Genomic DNA, 23559 nt, shown 5'->3' on the forward strand with positions numbered 1-23559 from the left:
TTGAGTGTGCTCGCCGGGATGGAAAGGGGGGTCAAGTAGTAAATAGCTTGAGAGGCGAGGACTGATTTAACCAAGGGAGCCGGGCGGCCGTGGTGACGTACTTCCCATTCCAAGTAGGCAACCTACAGGCGCATTTATCCTCCAAATGTTGGATGTCCCTCCTCCTCAAGCATTTGACCGAAAGAGGTAGCCCAAGGAAGGGAAGTGGGAAAGATTATGTTTTAGCCGGGATCTCATGAAGAATGTCATCAAGGTCTAGGTGGGCACACCTAATCGGCACAACCGAACTCTTAAGGAAATGTGTACAAAGGCCGGTAACCTCCCCGAAGTCATGTAGGATGCGAGCAAGGTTTTGTATATCTTCCTTGAAAGGGGCGACAAAAACCGCCGCATCATCCGCATATAAAGATGTGCGAAGAATGGTGCCTCTACACCGCAACTTGTGTAAATGGCCAAGCGTCGACGCTCTTTCGAGGACTTGTGCAAGCGTGTCAATGGTGAGGACGAAGAATAGCGGCGAAAGCTGGTCCCGTTGGCACAAACCGCGACCATGCCGAATGGGAACGCCGGGCACCCCATTGAGGAGTACCCTCAGGGTAGCGGTAGTGAGAAGAACCACAATCCAATTCCCAAAGCGATTCGGGAATCCTCTTCTTTGTGGTAGATCAATGAGGTAGCCCAACGGATTGAGTCGAAAGCTTTGCGAATGTCAAGCTTGGAGAGGAGCGCCGATATCTTATTCTTGTGGCATCTAGTGGTCCAGAAAGACTTGGGGGGCTGTGCTAGGCAGCCCAAGTTGAAGCCTCACCTAAAGTACCATGGTGGTTTCTCCCACCATTGGTCTCATAAATTTGAAGTCACTTGTTCGTACGAGAATAGGCCCAATAGTTACTTGTTTGTACGTACAATTTTCTCAATCCAAATAGAGTAGCACAGGATTTCCCCCTATGCCCATCCTGTTCAGGTTTTCCCGAGCACAGCAGGTTGCGGCCACTGCAGGGGGTCCTCGATCAAGTGAAAGGTAGCAGTGTTAATTAACTGGTTGTCTTACTAGATCTCCCCCGCTGTTGGATCTCTTGCTGCTGCGTCCCGCGGCACAGCTATGCTATGCTACCTCGTTTCGGTCCCCCAGGCAGCTCGGTTCGGATGGTGGTCTTTGGGAAGAAAAATGGCCACTGGATGGTCCAACAGCTAGCAACAGCTCAAACCGCTGGGCACGAGTAGTATGAACTGTCATGCCAAAGCCCAGATCCAGACAGATACCTAGGAACCAATTTCTCTTTTCATTTTGTCGGCGCCCACCCTGGTGGCTGGTGCCATACATATTTTTCTCCGCTACACACATCACCATTCACCAACCAGAATGTATACGTACTTAACTGTATCATCATGCCAAAGATAGTAGTACTAGTAGTACAAGTAGTGGTATAATGTAGGCTAAGTTAGGCGAGCTGGTTACAAGTACTTACTACTACGTTTCAAAAAATCAAGAAATAAGGCGCACACGTATTCTAAGATGAAATTTGACCATAAAAGTTGAGCAATAAAATCTTGATTATATTATATGTATATAGTATTGTTGGATTCGTATTGAAAAGCATACTTTTTAATGATGCTAATTTTATACAAACAATTTTTATCTATTTAAAGTAATTCTTGATCAAACAAAAAACTCGTAAAACGAAAACGTCTTATTCCTTGAAACGAAGGTAGTGCGTGGGAAAAAGCATGTGCAGAACTAGCACATCACGTCCTTGGAGGCTTGGACCTTATTGTACTGAACGCGGCTGACTCCCCACCGGTGAGCCAGATGTTCGTTTTAGGTTCAGTTTAACGTCACTGAAGAATCGATTGCCGCCAATGGACCAACATGCGATGCGCGGGTACAAAGCAAGTTGAAGAAATAAGGATCATATGTCAGGTGGTTGTTTCATCTCGCTGGCGTTGGATGCACTCGTATAGCTTGCATGATACGTTGCCAACCGGCAGCTAATTATGCACAGCTTTCAGCAGCAGGAACCATCCTGATGTGGATTACTGAAAAGAACTTGAGACGGTTTGGTGGGTGAACGACAGCGGACAGCAGAGTACGTGCTAACAAAAAAAGATGAAAATATCACCGTCGGCAGACGAAACCCTAGTGATTAGTAATCGGCAGCGGAAACGTCGGCCGGTCGCGAATGAAGTGCGCGCTGAGGCAAAGGGATTCCTTCAAGTGGGCGCAACCAGTGGTGAAGGTTGCTGTACAAATGGGGTCTAGGCAGGCCGGTGATTTGTTTGTTGGGTTGCAAGCTAAAAAATACTCCACTTGCGCTGCATGATTTTCATCAGACTTTTGCTGCTTGCATGAGAAGAAGTTCACACAGGCGATTTAAGAATTCGGAAGATTGCGAATGGCCACTAGGGCGTGACATCACAGAAGAACAGGTAATCAGAGCCCAGTTGGCTATCGCCCAAAGGTCAAATTATATGCCATTTTGCGTAGTCTGGAAACATTTCAATATACGATGCTCCAAAGTGGGCGGTTCGTATAAGAAAAAGGATACCATACACCGAACGAGATGACCGAACAGCAGTCCTCGTCGTGCCGTTTGTGTAGAACTGTAGATACAAGATACAACAATATATGATAATCTTGATTACTCGCTCAGCTTGGCATCTGGGTCAACCGTAAAATAAGTTGTCGCTCTGGTGGAAAAATACGTGCAAGTACCGGCTCAGCATGTCATCTGCGTCAACTGTAATCTAGGTCGTCATTTGCGTTGAAAAATATTCCCTCCGTTTTATATACAAGATATACTATGGAGTATTTGTCTTTGAAGAGAAATCAAGAATATGGTGTGTTCTGCATTGCACCACTCGTTTAGAAAAAAAATTAAGTTTTTACATTTCCTTATCTTACGCAAACTCATCTATTTTTTTCATTTCAATGAGCTAGACTTACTTCACCCAAAACTGGTGCATTTTTTTCTCCACATATTTTTTTAAAATTTTCGTGCCAGAAATTATACACCTTATATCTAGAAACAGAGGAAGTATGCGTAGTAACAACAAATACGACCCATTTATGTGCAAAAAATAAAATACAATCCCGTTATAAGTAGGGATACTATCCTTTCTATAGATACATGATGAGTGCATTTTGAGCATGTTCTTACACCATTATTTTATATACATATCTCTAATAGAATAGGATTTTTGTATTTTATTGCGCTTCCGCAGCCTTTTATGCTTTTCTGCGCAAAAGAGGCAACGATCTCAATAAACTATCATTTTATGGTATTTTGACGTGATAAAAATCATCTAAGCACTTAATCATGCACATGGGTGAAAACTGAATGTGAGGAGAAGTTCCAGTAAGTTTAGCGGGTATCGGTATGGGAGGACCCCGGCCGTACGCCGTACCAGGAGCACCGCCTCCTCAAATACTTTCATCTCACGCATACGGTGGAGAGATCAGAGACACGCAGCTTTTGAAAACGCAGAAACACCACCTCTTGGGTAGATCGGGAGGAGAAACTTTGGAGAAGACATCATCCGGGCTGCTACACGGATCATCGGAGGACAAGGCATCAACCCCTTCATCATCAACCGTTGCATCTCTCCATCATCATCACCGATTCCATTCTCCTTCAACCATAGTTGTGATCTTTATTGTTATTGTGGATTTGAATTCAAATCTATACCAGTACTTTCATCCCATCAATAAGAATATGACGATGTTCTTGATTGTTTTCATGTGTGAGTAGTTCCTCTCGTTTTTGGGCAGATGGAGAAACTCTGGCATGAATATTAGATGAATCTAAGATGATCTAAGATTTTAAATTATTAACGTGTGTTAGTTCTCTCTCTTGATATTATATATTTGTGCACCATGTAATATTTTTCTTATGTTCTCGAGAGGGAACTACCCTTTGAAGTGTGGTAATGTGTACAGTGAGAAGTGACATTACCGTATCGTCACTTTAACGCATGGAAGAGGAGGATAAACGGAGACTCACCAAGCTCATATCGATAACCATTGGGTAAAACCCTTAACTGGGATGGTCAATATGTGGTTTGCAGAAGGCTAGCTGTAGTGGTTATTTAGAGATGCAATGACCGATGGCTTTTTGGGCGCATATTATTATGTTGCTCTCTACACACACAATATGATTAAAAGCATATTTAATCTTGATTAACATGAATCGTAATGCTAGAGGTGGGTTCAATAATCCCTGAGAACACTTTGTCTTATTAAGTTTCAACTCATTTCTCACTACGATTTTACTTATTGCTTCGTTTAATTTGTTACAACCAATTACAACAATCTTTTAAAACACCTTCATTTAAGATTAAAGGATGATTTATAACTAGCATTTAATATATAGTAGTAAGGGCCATTAAGACCTTAACTAGTAGCTTCTCGTGATTGGATACTCTTATTTCGAAACTAGCTACAAGTGATCTGTGTACTTGCAGTCATCAATACATAAAGACTAAAGGGATAAGGATAATTTAAATTTCTACATATCATGTTTTTCTATGCAAAGTGATCAAATTAAACGAAAATTCTGCATAAGTAAATGGAACATCACATGTCGACTCAAAGACTAAGGGGCTTTAGGAGTCGAGGTTCTAGATATAAAGAGCAAGAATTTACTGAACAAGCAGGTTTTTAATTACAAATGAGAAAGGAGTGTGGCAACTGTTACTGCATAATAAAAATAACACCAAAATAAGACCCTGTCCACAGTGACACAAAAACCCAATGACTATCAATTGTGGAAGGGTCGAGTATCAAGTGAGAGCCAAACGAAAGTTTTATTTGATAGAGGAACCTACATTACAGGAAATGGTAGAAAACATGTTTTTGGGAGGAAACATGGTTAGGAGAACTCATCTTGGGTCAACAGTATCCATCCCTCTATACCATCGTGCCCTATTAAACTTTTTGGTTGCGGGTCCTGTGGATGGTTCATAAAAAACTTTGACCATACAAAAGTGGATTGCTGGTTCAATTTGATACATCGGCTTATGACGGTTGACTTAACACGTGAAGCAGACAGATTGTGTGAAGACTTACTACCTTAGGATCATTTACGTTCAAATCTATATATGTGGACATGTTGATGGAGATACAATTTTTTTAGAAAATGTATTTCGAAATTAAAGCGTACCTTTAGAGATTAGGATTTTTATGTCATTCCTCCATAATAAAGTAATTCTTAAAAAATATAACCTCACAACACGCAACTTGAGAACAAATCAAACTATTCAATCAAAAGAACTAATAGTAGCAGTTCCAAGCGGGGATTGTAAGAAATGTGTTTTCCCTGATTTGGAGGAGTGTGTCAACCATGTATTTGAGTATTTCTAAATTGTCCCTTTATTTACGTTATTTAGAGTTTAGTTCATTTTACTTTTCACATATCCCATCCATTGTTGTAAATATGTTAGAAACTTGGCTAAATGAGGTATAGAAAAATGCACATATTCAGATGGGGACATGTGCTTCAGATTATATGGAATTGAAGAAACGATATGGTTTTAAACAAAGGTGGACCTGATTGTTTTTAAAGCATATTTGTCTGGCTAGCCGCTCCATGCGTAACTATAATTATTTTTTAGATGCATCTTCACCCCCTATAGACGACATCTCAATATTTCAACGTCAAAATGATCATCAAGTGGTACGCTCGTGTCGCTCATTTTTCATATTATTCATGTGTGATGCGATATAAATTTTGATTTTTAGCTACCATAGCATGTACATTTCCCTACACCTCTTACTAAGGCCAATTTTGAAACTAGGTCTATAATGGTGTACCTATACCGCATCTTATGTTTTTTGGGTACTAAGGTCATAACACAAAAATGTTACTTTATATATTGGCAAATCAATTTGTTTCCAATTATAAAAGTTTGGCAATTGAGTCCTTTTTAATGAACTTGCATTTTAGATAGAACTTTGCAGGAAACCCGTATTGTCGCCAAGCCTTATTATGTTCCATTTGAGAAATACCTCCTTCTCCGTGAAATTCGTTATTAGAATGTTAGGGCTCCTTTGACTCATAGGATATGAAAAACATAGGAATAGGAAAAGCATAGGATTGGGATGTCATGCCCACTTGAATCCTATGGAAAGATGAAGTATGTCTGATTCTAGCAAAGGAATCTTTCCGTGAGGTATGACATAATGTTTTTTACCCTTAAGATTTACACTACAAGATTCATATAGGATAAGTTTATATATGATGTGTTCATATGAATCAAACTAGTTGTATAGGAAAATTTACCGTAGGATTTAAATCCTACACATTTCCTAAACAAATCATATGAATCAAAGAAGCCCTTAGTCTCTTTTGCAGACAGCTATGCTACATTAGAATCATAATCTCCTCTTATGGTGAATTTTTTTGGTCGGTGCCCTAAACAATCTCGTATAATATTGCGCCCACCCACGGCCTCCATATTTGTGTCTTTCATGTCCAGTCTCAAAACAACCTATACCGACATGGCCACCATAATCAAAACCAACTACATCATACCCAACATTGTCAATGTTGTTCCCTCAACTCTAGCCACTGAAACCACTAGGTCGAACCTCTTGGTTGCCATGGAAATGGCATTCGCCACTGGCACCAACACTAGCACCTCATGTCCCTCCACGTGGGTTAAACATACCAATGGCGACAAGGAGACGTCGATTTTCTTAGCTAGTAGACCCATATACGCTAGGTGTGTGAAGGATCAACCGACTCTACCTCCACACGCGAACCTAGCTAGGATTTGCCTAATTCTACGATCGGCCTTAGCTTCACTCGGGTATGTAGGACCCAAAGGTAGATCCAAGTCCCTCCATGTTGGGTTTGGGTGCTTGTTTAGCCAAAAACAATAACTCTAGTTTCCGAATTTGAAAATATGCGTACGTTCTTAGGCGCTTACCAAAGTGATCACCGTTGGAAATGAAGACAACGGTGTAGGCTTTGCCCAATGATCGAGCACCGGTAACCAGGGAAAGTCCTGCCCACGACGGTCACCTCCTTGTCCAGATCCACCTCGTCGTCCTGCAAGAGGAGAATAAGAAATTGAACTCACCTGTGAATGAAGCTCCATATTTGCTCTCTCCCACTCTATTCTTCTCCCCACCCTATTCTTCACACACAACGAAATCTTCGACAAGTCACAACCATGATCCAGTTGTTGAGCCTCGTAGAACACCCCCTCGAAGGCGGCCAACTTGCCAACAAGTCATATGACCGAGCCTGCTTCGTCGTTGAGTTCCCCGGTCGGCGACGAGAGGAGCCAGTATCGGCATCTTGCTTGTCCCGACGGCTTCTCCGGGAGGAGCGGTCAGAGCCGGATTGAGTCGGTGTCAAAGTAGCCAATGCCTACGATGCAGCAATGTTGTTATGTGACTGCGTGTACTGGTGTTTTCAGCATTAGGTGGGGGCAGAAGGTCAACCAACGATATTACTAGTAATTTCAAGAAGTTGACTTTGGTTCTCCTACGATTATCTATAATAACTCCTCTAAAAAAGTCGATATACTCCACAGCTAGATCTGCAGATATTCGGTGGCGACGGGAAGTTGACTATGGCAGAACATTAGACGTGCTGTACGGAATATGGTTATATAAAGGAGTTGTGGTATGTTGAAGCAGGCCAAAAAATGGAAACGGTGGGTGTAGGACGAACTTGACCCAAAAAAAAGTAGGGATGGGACTCGAGGAGTTGAGGTGCAGCCCACCCACACCGCAGGTGGCCCCTGCACCCTTCGACCTTATGGACCCAACGTGACGACCACATGGCCGCGGGCGGGGGTCGCTCCAACCGGCAGTCCAGTTGAACCCACCTTTCCACCGATCACGACGCCCCAGCTCCAACTCCACCGTGCATATCGTTCAGCCACAGCCGCACCACCACCACCACCGGCGGTTGATCGAGTTGGCACACCGCCCTCGTGCCTATACCACCCAAACGCACCCTCGTCCAGCCGTACCGATGCGATCTATCCATCCAGACCAGCCTACTCCAGCGGTGTGAGAACGTACGTACGAGTTGTATAATATTGGGCGTCGGGTACCGTGCACTTCACCCCAGCGGAAAAGCGACAGGATCATCGTAACAGGGCCCCATGCAGCCGGGCCGACGGAACCCGAGGAGGGCCGCTTTCTCTTGGAAACACGCCTTTTTCTCCGGCGACCCATGGATGTGCTCGGCGACCGATGCGCGCCCCCGAAATTTAAAAACAACCAAAGCCGCTCCAAATAGACACAGTGCACACGCCAGAGCCCAGTACTTTGACCGGTATGTTGCGCCAGCCGAGGAGGACGACGCCTGCCACTGCGTCGTCTGAGAGGCCATCAATGGCGGAGAGCTCTATCTCTAGCATGGGGATGATTACGGCAGCGAGCGGCCGGCCGGAGCCACCCGTTCGAGCGAGCAAGGCCAACAGATTACGAGAGGAGGCTTTCACAGCCGTCGGTATCAGGGCGGAGATGCAGATCCCGTCATGACCCACCGCCGGCCGCCCAGATTCTCAGCCGCAACAGACAAACCCCTTCATCTCACATGTACTACTACCGCCGCTAGTACGCCAAAATCACGAAGCATAGAAGGGAAGAGCAGAGTTGATTAAGACATGACACAGCATCATTAGGTGAGGAAAATCTCCCATCTCGGATTTCTTTAATTTCCGAAGAACAAAGCACAGTACAATACTGCAACTGGCATATCGAATACTACCAATACTATATAGTACCGAGCCCAACTTTGCGGCTGAGCAACGAATGAAGCACGACTCCTCACTCACATAATTTCCTAGTGAGAAGGGAAAGAAAACAAAAGTTACCGCCCGCCCACCGCTAGATAGGAGGAGTACATCAAGAATGAATAACAAATCATTTCTTTTCCTGTCATAAGCACCGAACACCCTTATTCATGGAGCCCACGGAAGGCTTCGCCTGCAAGCAAAAGGCTGCAAAAGCAGTGAGCTTAGCGAGAGACGTTAGCTGGATGTGCGCTGGTACTTCCTCGCAAAGCAAAGCAGAGGCCATGTATGGTTGGATGCAAGGAGCAAAGAAAAAGGGTCTCTTTATTTCTGCTTCTGCAAGATTAGCCCATTTCCACTCAACATTTATCTTCTTTCTTACTACTACAAACCGATTCAACATCTCTCTCAACTCCAAAAGTACCACTTATTATTTCTACGAACCAAACTGGCAGGACATGGATTTCTTCCTTCTTCATCCATGCCCCGCCGCTTCACCCAAAAAACAATGTATCACCAATCCAAAATGAGAACGCACCTAAAACCTGACGCTACTCTACTGCTTAATCCTACTTATATTGCTAGTACTACGACCTAACACAACGTACCGGTACCGATTTTTATTGTTGAAATTATTAAACTACTAGACCTAACAACGTACTACGACCTAACACAACGTACCGGTACCGACTTATATTGCTAGTACTACGACCTAACACAACGTTGCCGCTTCAACGGCGGCTCCCTCCCTCCCCACTGCTCCGGCCGGCGACTGGGTTCACGAGCTGTGGCAGAGCGCCTGGGAGGGTTGCGGCGGCGACGGCGAGGAAGACTGCGCTGCCCGAAGCTTCTGGCTTGCGATCATGGCGTTGCTCCGACTAATCAAAGCATCTGCAAACGGCACAGCTCGCTATCAGAAATGAGAACCTTTTGAAAGTTCAGGTAGTTTCAGCCCAATCATAATAACTCCAGATGCTTACCATGGTCAAGCACGAAGCCGCCGGGGTAGCGCGGCTGGGCGCCGAGGTCGTCGAGGTTGAGATTCAGGGCCTGCACGACACGGGCGGGGACAAGAACCGTCGAGCAGCCTGCAGTGACGCCAGAAACACCAAACCAGGAGGAATATTTAGCCACCAACGAACGCGGATTCAACAAACAAAACGGCCAAAAACTAGGAAGTAGAATTTGTAAGGACGCACTTGTCTTCTTCTTGGGCTCCGCCGGCGCGCCGGCCGGCCGCGGGAGGAAGACGCCGGTGCCGTTACGCTCGCGCTTGGCGCCGGGCGGGGTAAGGAACACCGCGCGCATGCCGGCGCCGGCGGCGTGAGGGGGTGGTGGCGGCGCGCGCTGCAGCTGCGTCTTCAGGAGCGGTGGGAACGCCGCCGGGCTCAGGTCGATTGGTGCTGCGCCGCTGCCGCCGCCGCTTGGCCTTTTGCATGCGGCGTTGCGGCGCACGCCCCAGGCGGCGGCCGCGAAGAGCTGCCGCTCCCGCTGCTGCTTGAGGAGCTGCTGCTGTTTCAGGAGATGGAACTGCAAGAAAACCGAACAAAACGTAAATATTTTCAGGAACAAAGGAGTTCTTTAGACAGGAGCTCCGCAACCAGAAACAATGAATACGGACCCTTGCCGCCTGTATCTGGCGCTGCGTGATGAAGTGGGCGAACGGGTGGTAGTAGGCGCCGCCGGCTGGTGCTGCCACGGGAGGATGCGGTGGTGGCGGCGGCGAAGTGTTGCGCGCCGGCGGCGCGAAGCCGCCGTGGCCGTGGAAGCCGTACGGGTTACTCGGTACCGGGACGGTGTTGTTCACGCGCATGCGCGCCACCTCGCCGGCAGCCTCGTACAGGAGGTCCCACGGGTCGGTCGGCTTCTGCTCCAGCGGCGAGGACGGCGGGGAGTTGCCCTGCGACGCGCCGCCGTTGGGGCTCTCCTGGCCGGACTTGGGTAGGCCATACAGCGTGGATTTCGGGGACCCGGAACTCACCTCCTCCTGCGAAACAAGGACAAAATCGTAAGGAACTTGCGGGCTGATGGAGAAGTAACGAACTAAACCAAAAAAACGGACCAAGAAACAAACCTTGGGAGGCGGGACAGCGAGGCCACCGTCGCCGAGGAGGCCGGCGAGGCGGCGCGAGAGGCCGGCCATGGAGTCCTCCTCGTCGCTCTCGCTCCGCGCGGCCACGGCGGCCTTCTCCTCCTCGGAGAAGAAGTCGTCGTCGAGGAACTCGTCGGGCAGCAGGAACTCCTCGCCGCCGTCAGACCACTCCATCGTCATTTCCTCCACTTCCGATGATCCTCCGCCCTTCTTTATGACTCTCGGCCGGCAAAGGAGCAATGAAAGCGGCCAACGTACAAGGTGGAGGACGGCGGAGGGCTGTGCTTATCTCTACTACTAATAAAAGAGCAAACTTGAATTCTTCTAAAGACACCCAACAAAATGTACACGGGACAATCATAACCCTCAGATCTATTCCGTTTAGGCCCACCTTAACTCAATCTAACAGCTACTCTTAATCCAATCGTTGGTTTGTGTGCATTTAGTAATTTAGATCGACTGACCGTGCTTCACCGGCTGAGGAAAGAATGAAAAGGTAACTCCCCATTCCACGCCTCCGCATCCGCTAATCTAATCGCAGTAAAAAGGAAACTGAAAGTCCCTGGCTGCCCATAGATAGAAGAAACTGAAAACAAAACGAGATCTCACGCCTGCGCGCGCCGTCGTCGTCCTGGCCGCAGTGTCTTGCTGGCGCCGCCGTCCTGTCCTCGATGTCGTCCACGCCTCCCTGGACCAGCGGGGCACCTCTCCACGCGCCCGCCTACAGCATCGCGGGTACCGCCGGCCTCCTCGCCAGATTCGTCCACAACCTCCTCCTCAATGCAGGGAAGGTCAGCCAGCCCCAGACCGAGCACTTGGATACCGCCCAGATCCTCGCCACTAGAAGGTTTAATCAATATGTATGGGCCCTTTGCGACAATATGTTTTGATTCCCCAGGTGTTCAACGTTGCCTATGAAACTTACCTGTGTATTTTTTTGCATGGATGGGACTTGGGAGATGGAGATTTGTTCAATCCATTGTAAAGCTGGTCCATATAAGTTATGAAAAAGTTTGGGTGCATGCATCGGAAATCTAGATACAGTTTTCATCAAAGATTTAGACTCGAATTTTAATTGTGTTGTTGGAATGTTCTCTAGATAACTGGAAGCGCTTGCACTGTAATAATCTAATCACATATACCTGACTACCTGAGCCTTCACTGTATTGCTCTAATAATTTTTCTCTAAGATTTCATTTGAGAAGGTCATGATTGATCTTTTTATCGATCTTGCCTAGATATGTTAATGTGTGTCCGATTATTGTCATTTTAGTTTTCCACCGCGCAAATGGAGCTGAATATCTCCATAGGATATTAATATGTGGCATCAAAATGATTCTGATACAAAAGTTGATAGGCGCATAGCTCACTTGTTGATTTTTTTAGGTCCCAGTTTGTTGCATGGCATGAACTATCTTGGGTTTCTCTGAATAAGCTTCTTTTGTAATGCAGGAAAATAACACGAATGGAAAGATTTAGTAAAGAGACCGGCTAGGATCGGTGGCAATGATGAAAGGCAAATGTGTCAACATGGACAATAAACTTCAGATTTAAATGGGTATAAACTTCAGATTTAAATGGCAAAGGTGTCAACATGGACAATAAACTTATATGTGTCATATGTGATTCCGACATACTATATTGGTGAAACGGAGCATAAAAAATCAATGGTCTACATCTTAATACTGGATTATAGTATCTCTGCTTTGAGGGTTTTGTTTTATTCAAATTTACATGTTTGTCCACAACTTTTATACTACTCAAGTGTCTTTTAGATCCCGTTGTAAATTCATGAGTGGTCTTCTTTCTTTATTTCTGGTAGGTTCAGTGTGGGGAGCTTCCTTGGTGGATATGTATTGTCATTGTCATGGAGTGTTAGGCTGCCCTATGCCCACATATTCAGGTAAGCATAGTGAACTTATTTTTTGAAGCACGGCCTCAGTTACTTCTTTAGCGCAAGTGTCCTCCATTCTCAGTTAGTATGAATTTACAGCATTTCATGCCAATGCAAAATTCGTTAGTCCGTTTCTGATGTTGTCAACAAATCATAGAGTAATTCTCTGTGTACCTGCGATGCACAATTTTCTAGCAACAAGCATGCTACCTGTACCTGATGTTGTTGCTTCAGTGAGCAGCCTGGTGCTGCAACTGTCTTGGCGGCAATGAAAATTTGTTCAGGGAAGATTAACCTGGATACCTCGGCTTGGGGTGAAGAAAACCATGAACTCTGACTATACCAAGATTACTCCTGCAGCTAATCACCCTAGGTGGTGCGCCACTGCCATGTTTGTCAAGAAAATTGTACTGCTTTTATTGATGTTTAAACATAAGCATTGATACAAGTGATTCAATTATGGTGTTTTCTTTCCATAAATTGAGCATCTAACCTGCTTTGATATTTATGATACCTGCAAAGAGAGCATGTGTTACATTCTGAGAAATTCTTTACTATAATTCACCTGCGACTATATATATACATCTTGTGAAAATTGGCATGCTAATTATGACCTCCATGTCTATGTCTATAATTTGTGAGAACGTTACATGTATTATGTAATGCTTATGGGGGCATTCAACTTAATAAGACGTGCGTTGCACGGGCACGCTTACTAGTCGGAGGAAAGAGTATGCGCGAGGTGGGAGTCGTGGGACGGAGAAGGAGAGGAGGGGAATGTGGATGGGCTATCTATCGAGGGTCCAAATGCTGCTCGACCACGCTCCGCTGGGTTTATAAAAGAGAGGCCAGCGATGAGATTTGGGGGGAACGAATTCTTTTCCCTCATTTGGGAGTTTTGTTTTCCCACAATTCCTGCATTTGTGAGTGGAGTGACCTGTGACGGTGACCAGCTGTGTACACCGTAGTTCCGAAACTGCAAACTATCACCCAGTATTTCCTTCCATTTTTGCTGGAACCTATCCGTTCGTGTATTTCACCCTGTATTTTAATCACTAACCTATCCGTCCGTGTACTTCTACCTTATTTCCAAGTCTAGTTATTCAAATTTGATCAGCTTTATAGATATCTGATAATATATAAAATATTTACAACACTAAATACTTATCGGGGCGTGATTGTTGCTCGCATAGGTTTTTTTCCCTCCCGTGCAACTTAGCCCACCAGTTATCGTAATCGTGGATACTTGCCTTTGCCAGCATCTACACTATGATTTGTTGCTAACAATTTCAGTCGGTGCTCGGTGGAGAAACGAAAACCCGTTCGATTAGTAGGGTGTTTTAGAGTCTCAAGAAACTAAACATGATGTTAGGTTACATGCATAACATGGAGGCGGGATGGATCTCGGGCCTAGTCGATTGGAGGGCTCCGTTCCCCTGGTTTTAGGGTTTTTTCGCTTGGTGGGGCGGCGCTCAGTGGTGACAGCGATATCTTCTCCAATATAGTCTCGCTTCTTAATCTTGACGACGATATCGAGAAGGTTGTGGGAGTGGTGTGGTTCTCGAGTACTTGTTCTCGATATGGTGATCTCTGAGTCGCCAAGGAGGTCCGTCAACAGTTATTCCTTCTTCTTTGTCTCCTGGATGAACGTGGTATCCTTGACCTGCCCGACGATTTCCCATCCGTGGCCAACAAAGGCATGCCAACGCAGGGAAGGAGCGTTAGCCGTGGGGTCGTCGACGTGGTTTGCACAGTCATCTCAAGAATTCCGTTGTAACATTCACTTTAAGGTGGTTTCTATTGTTCTGTGTTTTTTAATGCCATTATTCTATTAAAAATATCAATTGCAACCTAGTTAGAACTGAAAAAACTCAGTTACAATCCAACTAACAAAGCACGATGCAACTAATTTAGTTCTAAGTCAATTTTAAACAGTTTGAAAATTGACTTAGAACTAAATTAGTTGTAGCAAAACCATTATTAAAAATAGCAGGAGTGCATCATACACTACCAGAAATCCCCAAATTCCCGACGGTCAAACTTAATATCCGACGGCCCGTCGGCTAATATGATAATAACCGACAGTAGCTTAATGGCCGACGGTTATCAGCAAACTCTCGGGTATGACTGCAAATAACCGACGGTATGGTCAATTGCACGAGAGGGTGTTACCAACTCTCGGCTATCTAATTGAATGGCCGACGGTTTGTACTAATATCCGAAGGTCATATTGCTACTCTCAGCTATGTTCTAAAATGGCCGACGGTCGAATTGCAACTCTCGGCTATTCTTGGTAATGGCCGAGGGTCCAAATGTAACCGTCAGTCATAGTGAAGAGGTCCGAAGGCTACTAGTAGTAAAGTGGAAGTCTTATTTTAGGTGCATTATTAATTTTCCTACTTTTTAGACCATATTTATAATTTTTGAAAAAATGAAAAACAATAAAATGCATGTGTTTGAACTGTCCCAATCTTTGATGTTTATATATATTCTTGATAGGAGCTTCCAATATACATGAGTACTTAAATATGTATTTTCCTTGCATTTAGAGGTCTCTTTTGTGCATATGTAGTCAAAATTGTATATCTCATAAATAGTTAGGATTTCGTTCAATTTAGCATAATAGTAGGGGACCGCCAATTTGTTCCTGTCCGGGCATTTGCCAATAAAATTTCTCATCCTGCCCGGGCGGAAAGTTCAGGTGTATTATCTCGTAAATTTATATTTATTTAGTTTATTGTTCTATTTATCTCATATCATAAAAGATTTCGTTTGGTGAGGAACCCAGCGCGCCCGCGCGCATGGTTTAAATAAAGCCCACGACGCGGGAGATTTGGACGCGACGATGGAAAGTAAACCGCGTGCTTATCTTATATGTGTCCCCAATCTTCGCATCCACTACGCACGATCCCTCCCATTTATCTTCCTCCTGCGACCTCCAGCTCCCGTCCTCGGCCAATCTCGCGACACACATGGTGCCCGAGCCCAGAGTCATGAGGCGAGCGTCTGTCGGTGTCCATGCCGATTGCAGATGAGGGCAATCTTTCTCCAACACATGCCGCAGGCATCTCATGCTCAAGGTTGGCGGCGCACAACACGCCGAGTCTCCAGATCCTCCAGTGAGGTAATCTCGTCTCTACTATATCTCCGTCCATGGTTTGTCTCCTCTAATCCTGTACTTGCCATGGCCTCATTGCGCCGCAAGATCAGATCGATGGTGGGTGTGTCTGGCACATGCTCATCCGTTTCAACTGCTAATCAATCGGCTTCTCATCTTGATCTACGTAAAAAGCTCAGATTCATCTTTTCCAACTACTAATCAATTGTTGTATCATCTTATAAATTGCGGCAGGTTCCAAGAATTGGAGCCAATAGCCACGGTGTGCAGCGGCCACGACGAAAGATAAAAGCCTTCGCAGGCGTGGATTCCTGATAACAAACAAAAGCAGATCTAGTTGGTAGTTCTCATCCCCGTCTATCTATGTCCATGTTTCAGTATTGATTTATCTCATTATATCTGTTTCCGTTTCTTTGTAAGGATGCGGTGACTGGCAACGACGAGAGCGAACTGGCCAGGCGGCCAGGTCACCTATGCATTTCGGAGGTGCCATACTCGGAGTTTATTCCTCTGCCGACAGGAGCACATGCGTCACTCAGCCCCGAACTATACCTACTACCGTATCATTCCGGCGAATTGCCTTCATGAGATCCAGAAAAGTTCGATGCTACGGCACTTGGTCGCGCTAGATCTTGCAACTGTGATCATATTTTTTTGCGATTGTTAATTGTAACCTGTGAAATCTCTGTACGTTGGATTTATTTGGCTGTTATCAATGGTTTGTATTTCTCCAATGCGTACGAAATCCTGGGTGATACGAGCTCTAATAAGTGGAAATACAACAATTGGGATATATAAATTTTAGGCAACATAGCTGAAATATAACAAAAAGAAATAAAAAAAGAGCGAATTCGAAATACAAAATGGGCTGAATCTATCATGTAGGCCCAAATATTTTACACGGCCAGAACTTTAGAAATAGACCTTGTTTACCAAACTTCCAACCATAGAGACCCCATGGTCAGTAATCATAGTAACCGGCAGTTTGTTTGTCCTCTTAGTTATAATTAAATCTGACGGGTCAAATGCACCGTCCACTATTATGAAAACCGACGGGAGGTAATAACTATCGGATAAATTATACCCGATGGGAAACTATCGGCTATTGACCAGAACATACCCGACGGCTCACCGTCGGCTTGTTACCGTGGGAAAAGATATTAGCCGACCGTACCGTCGGGTACTATTGTAATGGCCGACCGAGCATAGCCGACGGGAGATGGCCGACGGTAAACTGTCGGATATAAGTGTATCCGAGGGTGAACTAAAATATCCGACGGTAAATGGACCCTCGGCTAAAAAAGGGGATATCTAGTAGTGATAAGAGCATATTGATCAGATGGTGTATGTGTAAAAAACCTGATATATACACTACTTGGGAGCAAAACAAAAATAGCTAGTTCACATTGTGTAAGTGTAAGAAAAAGTGATCGCAATTATACACGAGGAAACGGCTGAAAGTGAACGGAGACCCTATGTGTGGTTTTGGTAATTAATGACAATCCCTATGGACTAATGTTTGCATTAAATTATATTTGTAAAAGTTGTCCATAGGTATTGCTTGAACCATATGTTGGCTTCAAGATTGCAATAAGAAGAAATTGATGAAAAATATTAAGTGTCAAGTATGTCTTGAAGATGAAGATGAAGTGATCCCTCAAGTTTAACTTCAAGACATCAACATGATGAAGAATGAAGAAATGAAGTGCAAGTTCAAGATAAGTCATCTCGAAGAGTTCTTTTGCTTGAAGCTTGAAATCCATATGGTGATCATGGATATGTGAAGATGCACCGAAGAAGAAGCTCTCCCATGGTGGATTATGGGGGAGCAATCCACAAGACTTCGTCAAGCAAGCACAATCCAGAAATGCATTCCATCTTGTTGTGGTCAACATCGTCATCATCGGGCTCAAGAGGAACGCACAAAGATAAGGTTTGCTTTTTATAGGGTTTCTTTCTTATTGGTCTCATGGTGTAGTTGAAGACCGGTTTATAGTTTAGTTGTCGTACTATCAAGAGGGCTCTCGAGTGAGTTACTCGGCCGTATCGTTCGGAGAGAGCTCAAACCTTTAAATCCTTGCATCATCTTTTTTGGTTGTTACTTGGATCTTATCCATGTGGTGATTTAGGGTTTGTGATTATTTCCATAGCAAGCTCTAGTTCATCAAAAACGAATTTCGCATGAATCTCTTGTTGTGTTTTCGATATTGGAGTTTTTCTCGGTTTCTCGTATTGAGAGGTTTCACTCTAAAATACATAGAAAAATCTACCCCATTTTTTCTTAAGTTTCTCTCTCTTCGAGGGTTAGCTATTGTCATCCTCTTTACAACAAAATTGGTTTCACCTAAATTCAAGTCTCCTAAATCAAGTTGTTCCATTTTTCATATTGGAGGTTTTACCGGGTTGTCTTTTATAGATAGGTAAAACCTTTATTCATTTGTTTCTATCGTCCTTTGCTGGACTATTATGTTTCTATGCATATTATTGTAGAGCTCGTTGTTGTGATTTCAACGAGACGAAGATCATCGAAATCGGAGTCCGGATGCGAAAGTTCATAAGGTTTTCGTATCGAGTGTTTGGGTAAAAACAAAGAGGCCCGAACTGCCGCTGGGAGCACCCCGGCACTGCCGCCGGGAGCACCCCGGCACTGCCAGTGGCTCAAGGCCGGCAATGCCGGTCTGTCGCAATTTTGGCCCCAGCGGGCAGAAATCTGAGACCCCTTTGTAAGGCTTTCTTCCTCATCTCTCTCCCCACTTCTTGTTCCTCCTTTTGCTCTCCACCATTGTTGACCTTGAGAGCTTGCCATATCCCTCTACTCCTCCAATGCTTCTTCAATCTTTTTTAGGGAAAGGAAGACGAGATCTAGCTCTACATTTCTACCAATCAAATCCATCTCTTTGTGAGTGGAATCCTCTAGATCTTGATCTTGACGTTCTTTATGAATTTCCTTTGTTCTTCCTCTCTTCTTCCCCCACAAGCTTTTCTAGCTTTGGTGGAATTTGGGAGTGAAGGATTTGCCATTGCATGTGGTGCATCGGTTCGAGTTCTCCACGGTGAATCATGGTGGTGAACGCAAGAAGGTTGTTACTCTTGGGTTTTTGGAACCTTAGACGGATTCTAGGCCTTTGTGGTGATTTGTTGGGAGCCTCCAATTAAGTTGTGGATGTGTGCCGTAACGTTTGTGTAAGGCCCGGTTTTCGCCTCGAAGGAAATCTCTTAGTGGAACCGTGACCTAGACTTTTATGGCGATGGTCACCGGAAAATAAGGTGAGGCGCCTTCGTGGCGCTTGGTTTGTGGTGTGACTATCGCATGTGCGGCGTTTGTGGCGTTGGTGTGCATCGAGCAACCACACCTCAAGGTGATGCCATTTGTGGCGTTCGGGGCACTAAGACACCGCACCTCTCCAACGGAGATTAGCACTCGCAAGAGTGTGAACTTCGGGATAAATCATTGTCTCCCATGTGCCTCGGTTATTTGTATACCCTATATATTTAGTTATGCATTTTACTTTGTGATAGCCATCGTGCTTGAAGTTATACATCTTTCTATTACATAGTTGCTTGTATTGCTTAGCATAAGTTGTTGGTGCACATAGGTGAACCATACTATATAGGCTTTGACTTGACAAAGTAAACGCTAGTTTAATTCCGCATTCGGTAAGCCCATCTCGTAAAAGTTCTAAACCGCCTATTCACCCCCTCTAGGCGACATCTGTGTTCTTTCAACGGCACGTCGCAGTCGTAGTTTTCCATTGCTCGTTTGTTCGCTGCGGCCATCTGTTGGGGTTCTGTTGGGCCGCCTGACACCGGGCATCGTGGATTGGCCATCCGGGATCCCCCGTGCTGCTGATTTTGGTCGGAATTGGTCAGGACGTCACCGACTCCACCTCGCGCCCACTAGCCTCGCCCCGACTAGATGGCTCACATCGACGACGTTGAGGGTCCTGCCGGCCTCCAGCCCCTCCGTCCCACCATCGACGCGTCCAGGCACTGCCGCTGGCCACGGAACTCCGGTCACAGCCTGTGTTCGACGGTTTGTCAAAGGTAAATTGTTGATCTTTGTTATTATAATTTTGTTTATTTTTGTTTGTAATATTGTGTTGTTTTTATTTAATGTCACAACCATTTGGTTTGTATATGTCTTCCAGCATGAGTTCAGGATCCTTTGACTAGATCACGCCCGACAAGGAGTTTGGCATGGAAGTGGAAGAAGACATCGCATGGTTCTTCCATTGCACGGGCGCAAGAACAAGCGTCGAAAGCATGGAGGTTCATCATATTCCGGCCATACCAAGCAGCGGAGATAGAGGATTGATGCCGACGCCCGGCTGATCTGCAAATACTTTGCCGTCCCACCCATACGTCATGAGCAGTGGTTCCGTTGCCGGTTTCGGATGGGCACGGAGTTGTTCAAGTAGGTACGTTTGCGGATGAACTATGTGTGGTCGTGTTGAACTATGCCTAATTGTGAGCTGATTTGTGTGTAACTTGATGATGAACAATTAGTGTTATGTAATGTTTAGCAGTAATTGAGTTTTTTTTGTGTTCTCAAACCATTTTATATACAATATGAGTTTCATCCATATGTTTGCAAATCTGAAATATACACCGTCTAAATATACATCATCTAGTAGAGCAGTTGGTGTTTTATTTTACACGGTAGTTTTGAGAAGAAAAAAAATCAGTGGTGTGAAAACCTCAAAAGAAAGTCAAAACAGATGGTGTAAAATACGGTTGGTGATGTATATTATACACCATTTGATCGATGCTCTAAGCGGTACGCCCTGACGTAGTAAAAGTTTCTACCGTGCGTGTACGAGTCAAGGGCATTGCACCTGCTTCACCCGATCGTTAACCGGTGGTTGAACCGATTCCACCCGGACAAGACAACCAAATCCGAATAGCGGGAAAAGCAGGCTCTTGTTCGTACCAACACCCAGCAGCTTTGGCGCGCAGAGGAGAGCAGCACCACCAGGAACCTAAACCACCGGTTTTCATCAGCTCCAAAAGGACCCAAACCACTGATTTCTAGTACAGCAAAAACTTATCCACTGAATCTTAAGGGACGGCGGAGCTGAACCGCCGCCGCCGCCCAGTGGCAGCGCAAGATTCAGGCGAGGTTAGCAGGCCATTAAATTTGGGGCGGGAAGAGTTAAGAAGCGGCGAGGGTTTCGCCCTGCGGTCGGGTCGGTCACGGGAATTGCGTCATCCAACTGGGACGAGGTTTTCGCGATTTATGGTTTTTATTATTTACAGCGCCATTAAAGTTGAATTTTATGTGCGCGGCATTAAAGTTGGGTTGCGGGCGGAGCTGCTTTAAAGGCGGGCGGGGTGTGGTATGCATACGGAGCGAGTGGAAAAAGGGCAAAAAGGGCGTGGGCCGATGGCGTGATGTCGGGTAGAGTACACAGATGGCTCGAGTGGAGCTGTAGAAAAACATGAAAAATTGCTCAGCGGTGGCGGCGCCGGAATAAGCATGTCCCGGTGAGGCGGTGAAGCCGACGGCCTCGCGGCGGCGCGCCGGCGAGGCCCGTCCGTCCGCCGGTCTGCTCGGGTGAATTTTTCCGGCCGGCGAGTACGGAGCTGCTAGTTTGAAAAATGTGGATAAGAAGTGAGGAGGCAAACAGCAACCTGGTACGAAAGTACGGCACCGGCCCCTGTGCCTTGGCGTAGGCCGGACCCCACCCGTCATTCGCCTGGCGGGGCCACGGGTGGTAGACATCCTGGACCCCACCCGACCGAGCGGAATCCTGTGAATCTCCGCGCGCGAGCAGGACGCCGGAGATCCCTCGACCCGCACCGCAAAGACCTCCGATCCCTGCCGCCACGGTGAGCCGGTCCCACCACGTCGCTCTCGCGGGCCACGCACACCGACTCACCTCACCTTCTTCCTGGGGCCTGCCCAACCGCTGCTACCGACGGCGTGGGTCTCGCCCACAGGCGCCAACCTCGCGGATGCCAGACGTCGCCTATCATACCCGCTTAAATATCCCTCCCACTCTAAAACCTTTTTGAAAAAAAAGATATAAAACCTTTTTTATCCACCGCGAAGGAAAACTTATCTCTCGTGCTGACATAAAATTCATTTTCTGTCTCTTTTGATACGCTTTACCACGTAGTACTGTCGCCGGGCGCGGTGGTTTTTCTCTGGCCAGCAAAAACTGAGACGTGAGCTCTTTTCTATTTTTTTTTTCCTTCATGCCTATCTAACACGACGAATTTACTGCAGGCTGGAGCGAGTGTGGGAGGGGTTCAGGCGGTGGACGTGGGGACGTGCGTACCAGCCTGAAAGCAACCGCTCTCTTTTCCGCTGCAGTTATCTACGCGTAAATAATTGGCGGCAAATGAAAAAAACCCGCAACGCACACATAGCGAGATTAATCACATCTCCAACTAGGAGTACGTACTAGATACACTCCTGTATGTGTAGTGTGTAACAGTGTAAGAGCAGCTCTAGCACCTACCGTAAAACGCGATTTTTACTTCAGTTCGAGGAAAACAGTGATTTTAATGGAACTGGCACAGTGCAGCTACCATGAACCCAAACCGGAAAACATTTCAGTTATCATCACACCACACAATAATAATTCTAATTACAGTATTTTGAATAATGAAATTACAATAGTTCATACAAATTAAATAGTCTTACAACCCAAATAAGAAATGGTTCAACTCAAATCAAATAGTTTTACAAATCAAATACAAAATACAATGAAATGGGCACATCATTTCATGCCTTTGAGCATCCGTTGGTGCTAAATGAGATCCTTGTGGAGTTATTCATGTGTGCTTGCATCTTCAATTCTCCTGTGGGTCTCAAGAAAAGGTTGAGTGCGATCAGGGTTTCTTTGAGGTTGCACACATGTACCAACATTGTCATAGAAAAACTTTAAGTCTAATCCTCTCTCATCTTCGATGATCATGTTGTGGAGAATCACACAACAAGTCATGATGTTCCGTAGAGTATTGTTGTCCCAAAAACGAGCACGACCACGCGCTATAACAAACCGTTCTTGCAAAACACCGAATGTTCTTTCAATGTCCTTCTGGCATGCCACCAACTCGAGAACAATTGTGGGATCATGACTCTTGCCACAATATTGCCCATACCATGGCTTACGGGCAATTCTTCCACCTCCAATGCATACAATCTACGCTTCCTAGCATCCCCGGCCAACCTCTCTTCTCATTATGTGCAAGAATCTTTGCACATCTTCATCTTTTGGGGCTCGAAGATATTTTGGCCCAAACACCCGCAACACCGTCTTAGCAAACATCCGAACACAAGAAATGGTGGTATCTTCGCCAATGCGAAGGTACTCATCCGTGTAGTCTGCGGGGATGCCGTAGGCAATCACACGCATTGCCACCGAGATCTTTTGGTAGGACCTAAATCCAAAGATCCTGGCCGCGTTCGGCTGCCGAATAAAAGACCGGGAGTGCTTCTCGCAAGATTTCACTATGTCGACGAACATACTGAGGCGCATTCGGTACCTCCAACGGAAAAGATGCGACAGATATTTTGATACCTCAGCAAAATAGTCTTGCATCAGATTGGCGTGGCCGAGTGTACGATTCCACGGGTTGCAAAGCCGTCCGGAGATCGACCCCCTGCGCCGCTTGATGAATCTGAACTTGTCTTGCACGGACGCGACGAGGTCTTCGGCACAAGGAACTGGCTCGGGCGTGGCAGACGATGGT

The 23559-nt window shown here is 45.7% G+C and overlaps 1 protein-coding gene and 1 long non-coding RNA gene across 2 annotated transcripts; one reads left to right on the top strand and one right to left on the bottom strand.

Moving 5' to 3' along the window:
- Positions 1-9532: 9532 nt before the first annotated feature.
- Positions 9533-11130, bottom strand: LOC124648632 (proline-rich protein 12-like). Its single transcript, XM_047188357.1, has 5 exons — positions 10829-11130; positions 10376-10741; positions 9954-10284; positions 9735-9842; positions 9533-9645 (listed from the first exon to the last, which is right to left on the bottom strand). Exons 1-5 carry the CDS (start codon positions 11024-11026, stop codon positions 9533-9535), a joined length of 1116 nt encoding a protein of 371 aa, XP_047044313.1. The 5' UTR covers positions 11027-11130.
- Positions 11131-15873: 4743 nt separating this feature from the next.
- Positions 15874-16587, top strand: LOC124650332. Its single transcript, XR_006986962.1, has 2 exons — positions 15874-16198; positions 16279-16587. It is a non-coding gene; the product is annotated as an uncharacterized LOC124650332 (long non-coding RNA).
- Positions 16588-23559: the final 6972 nt, after the last annotated feature.

This window comes from Lolium rigidum, chromosome 4 (assembly GCF_022539505.1).
Source record: "Lolium rigidum isolate FL_2022 chromosome 4, APGP_CSIRO_Lrig_0.1, whole genome shotgun sequence".
Classification (NCBI taxonomy): Eukaryota; Viridiplantae; Streptophyta; class Magnoliopsida; order Poales; family Poaceae; genus Lolium; species Lolium rigidum.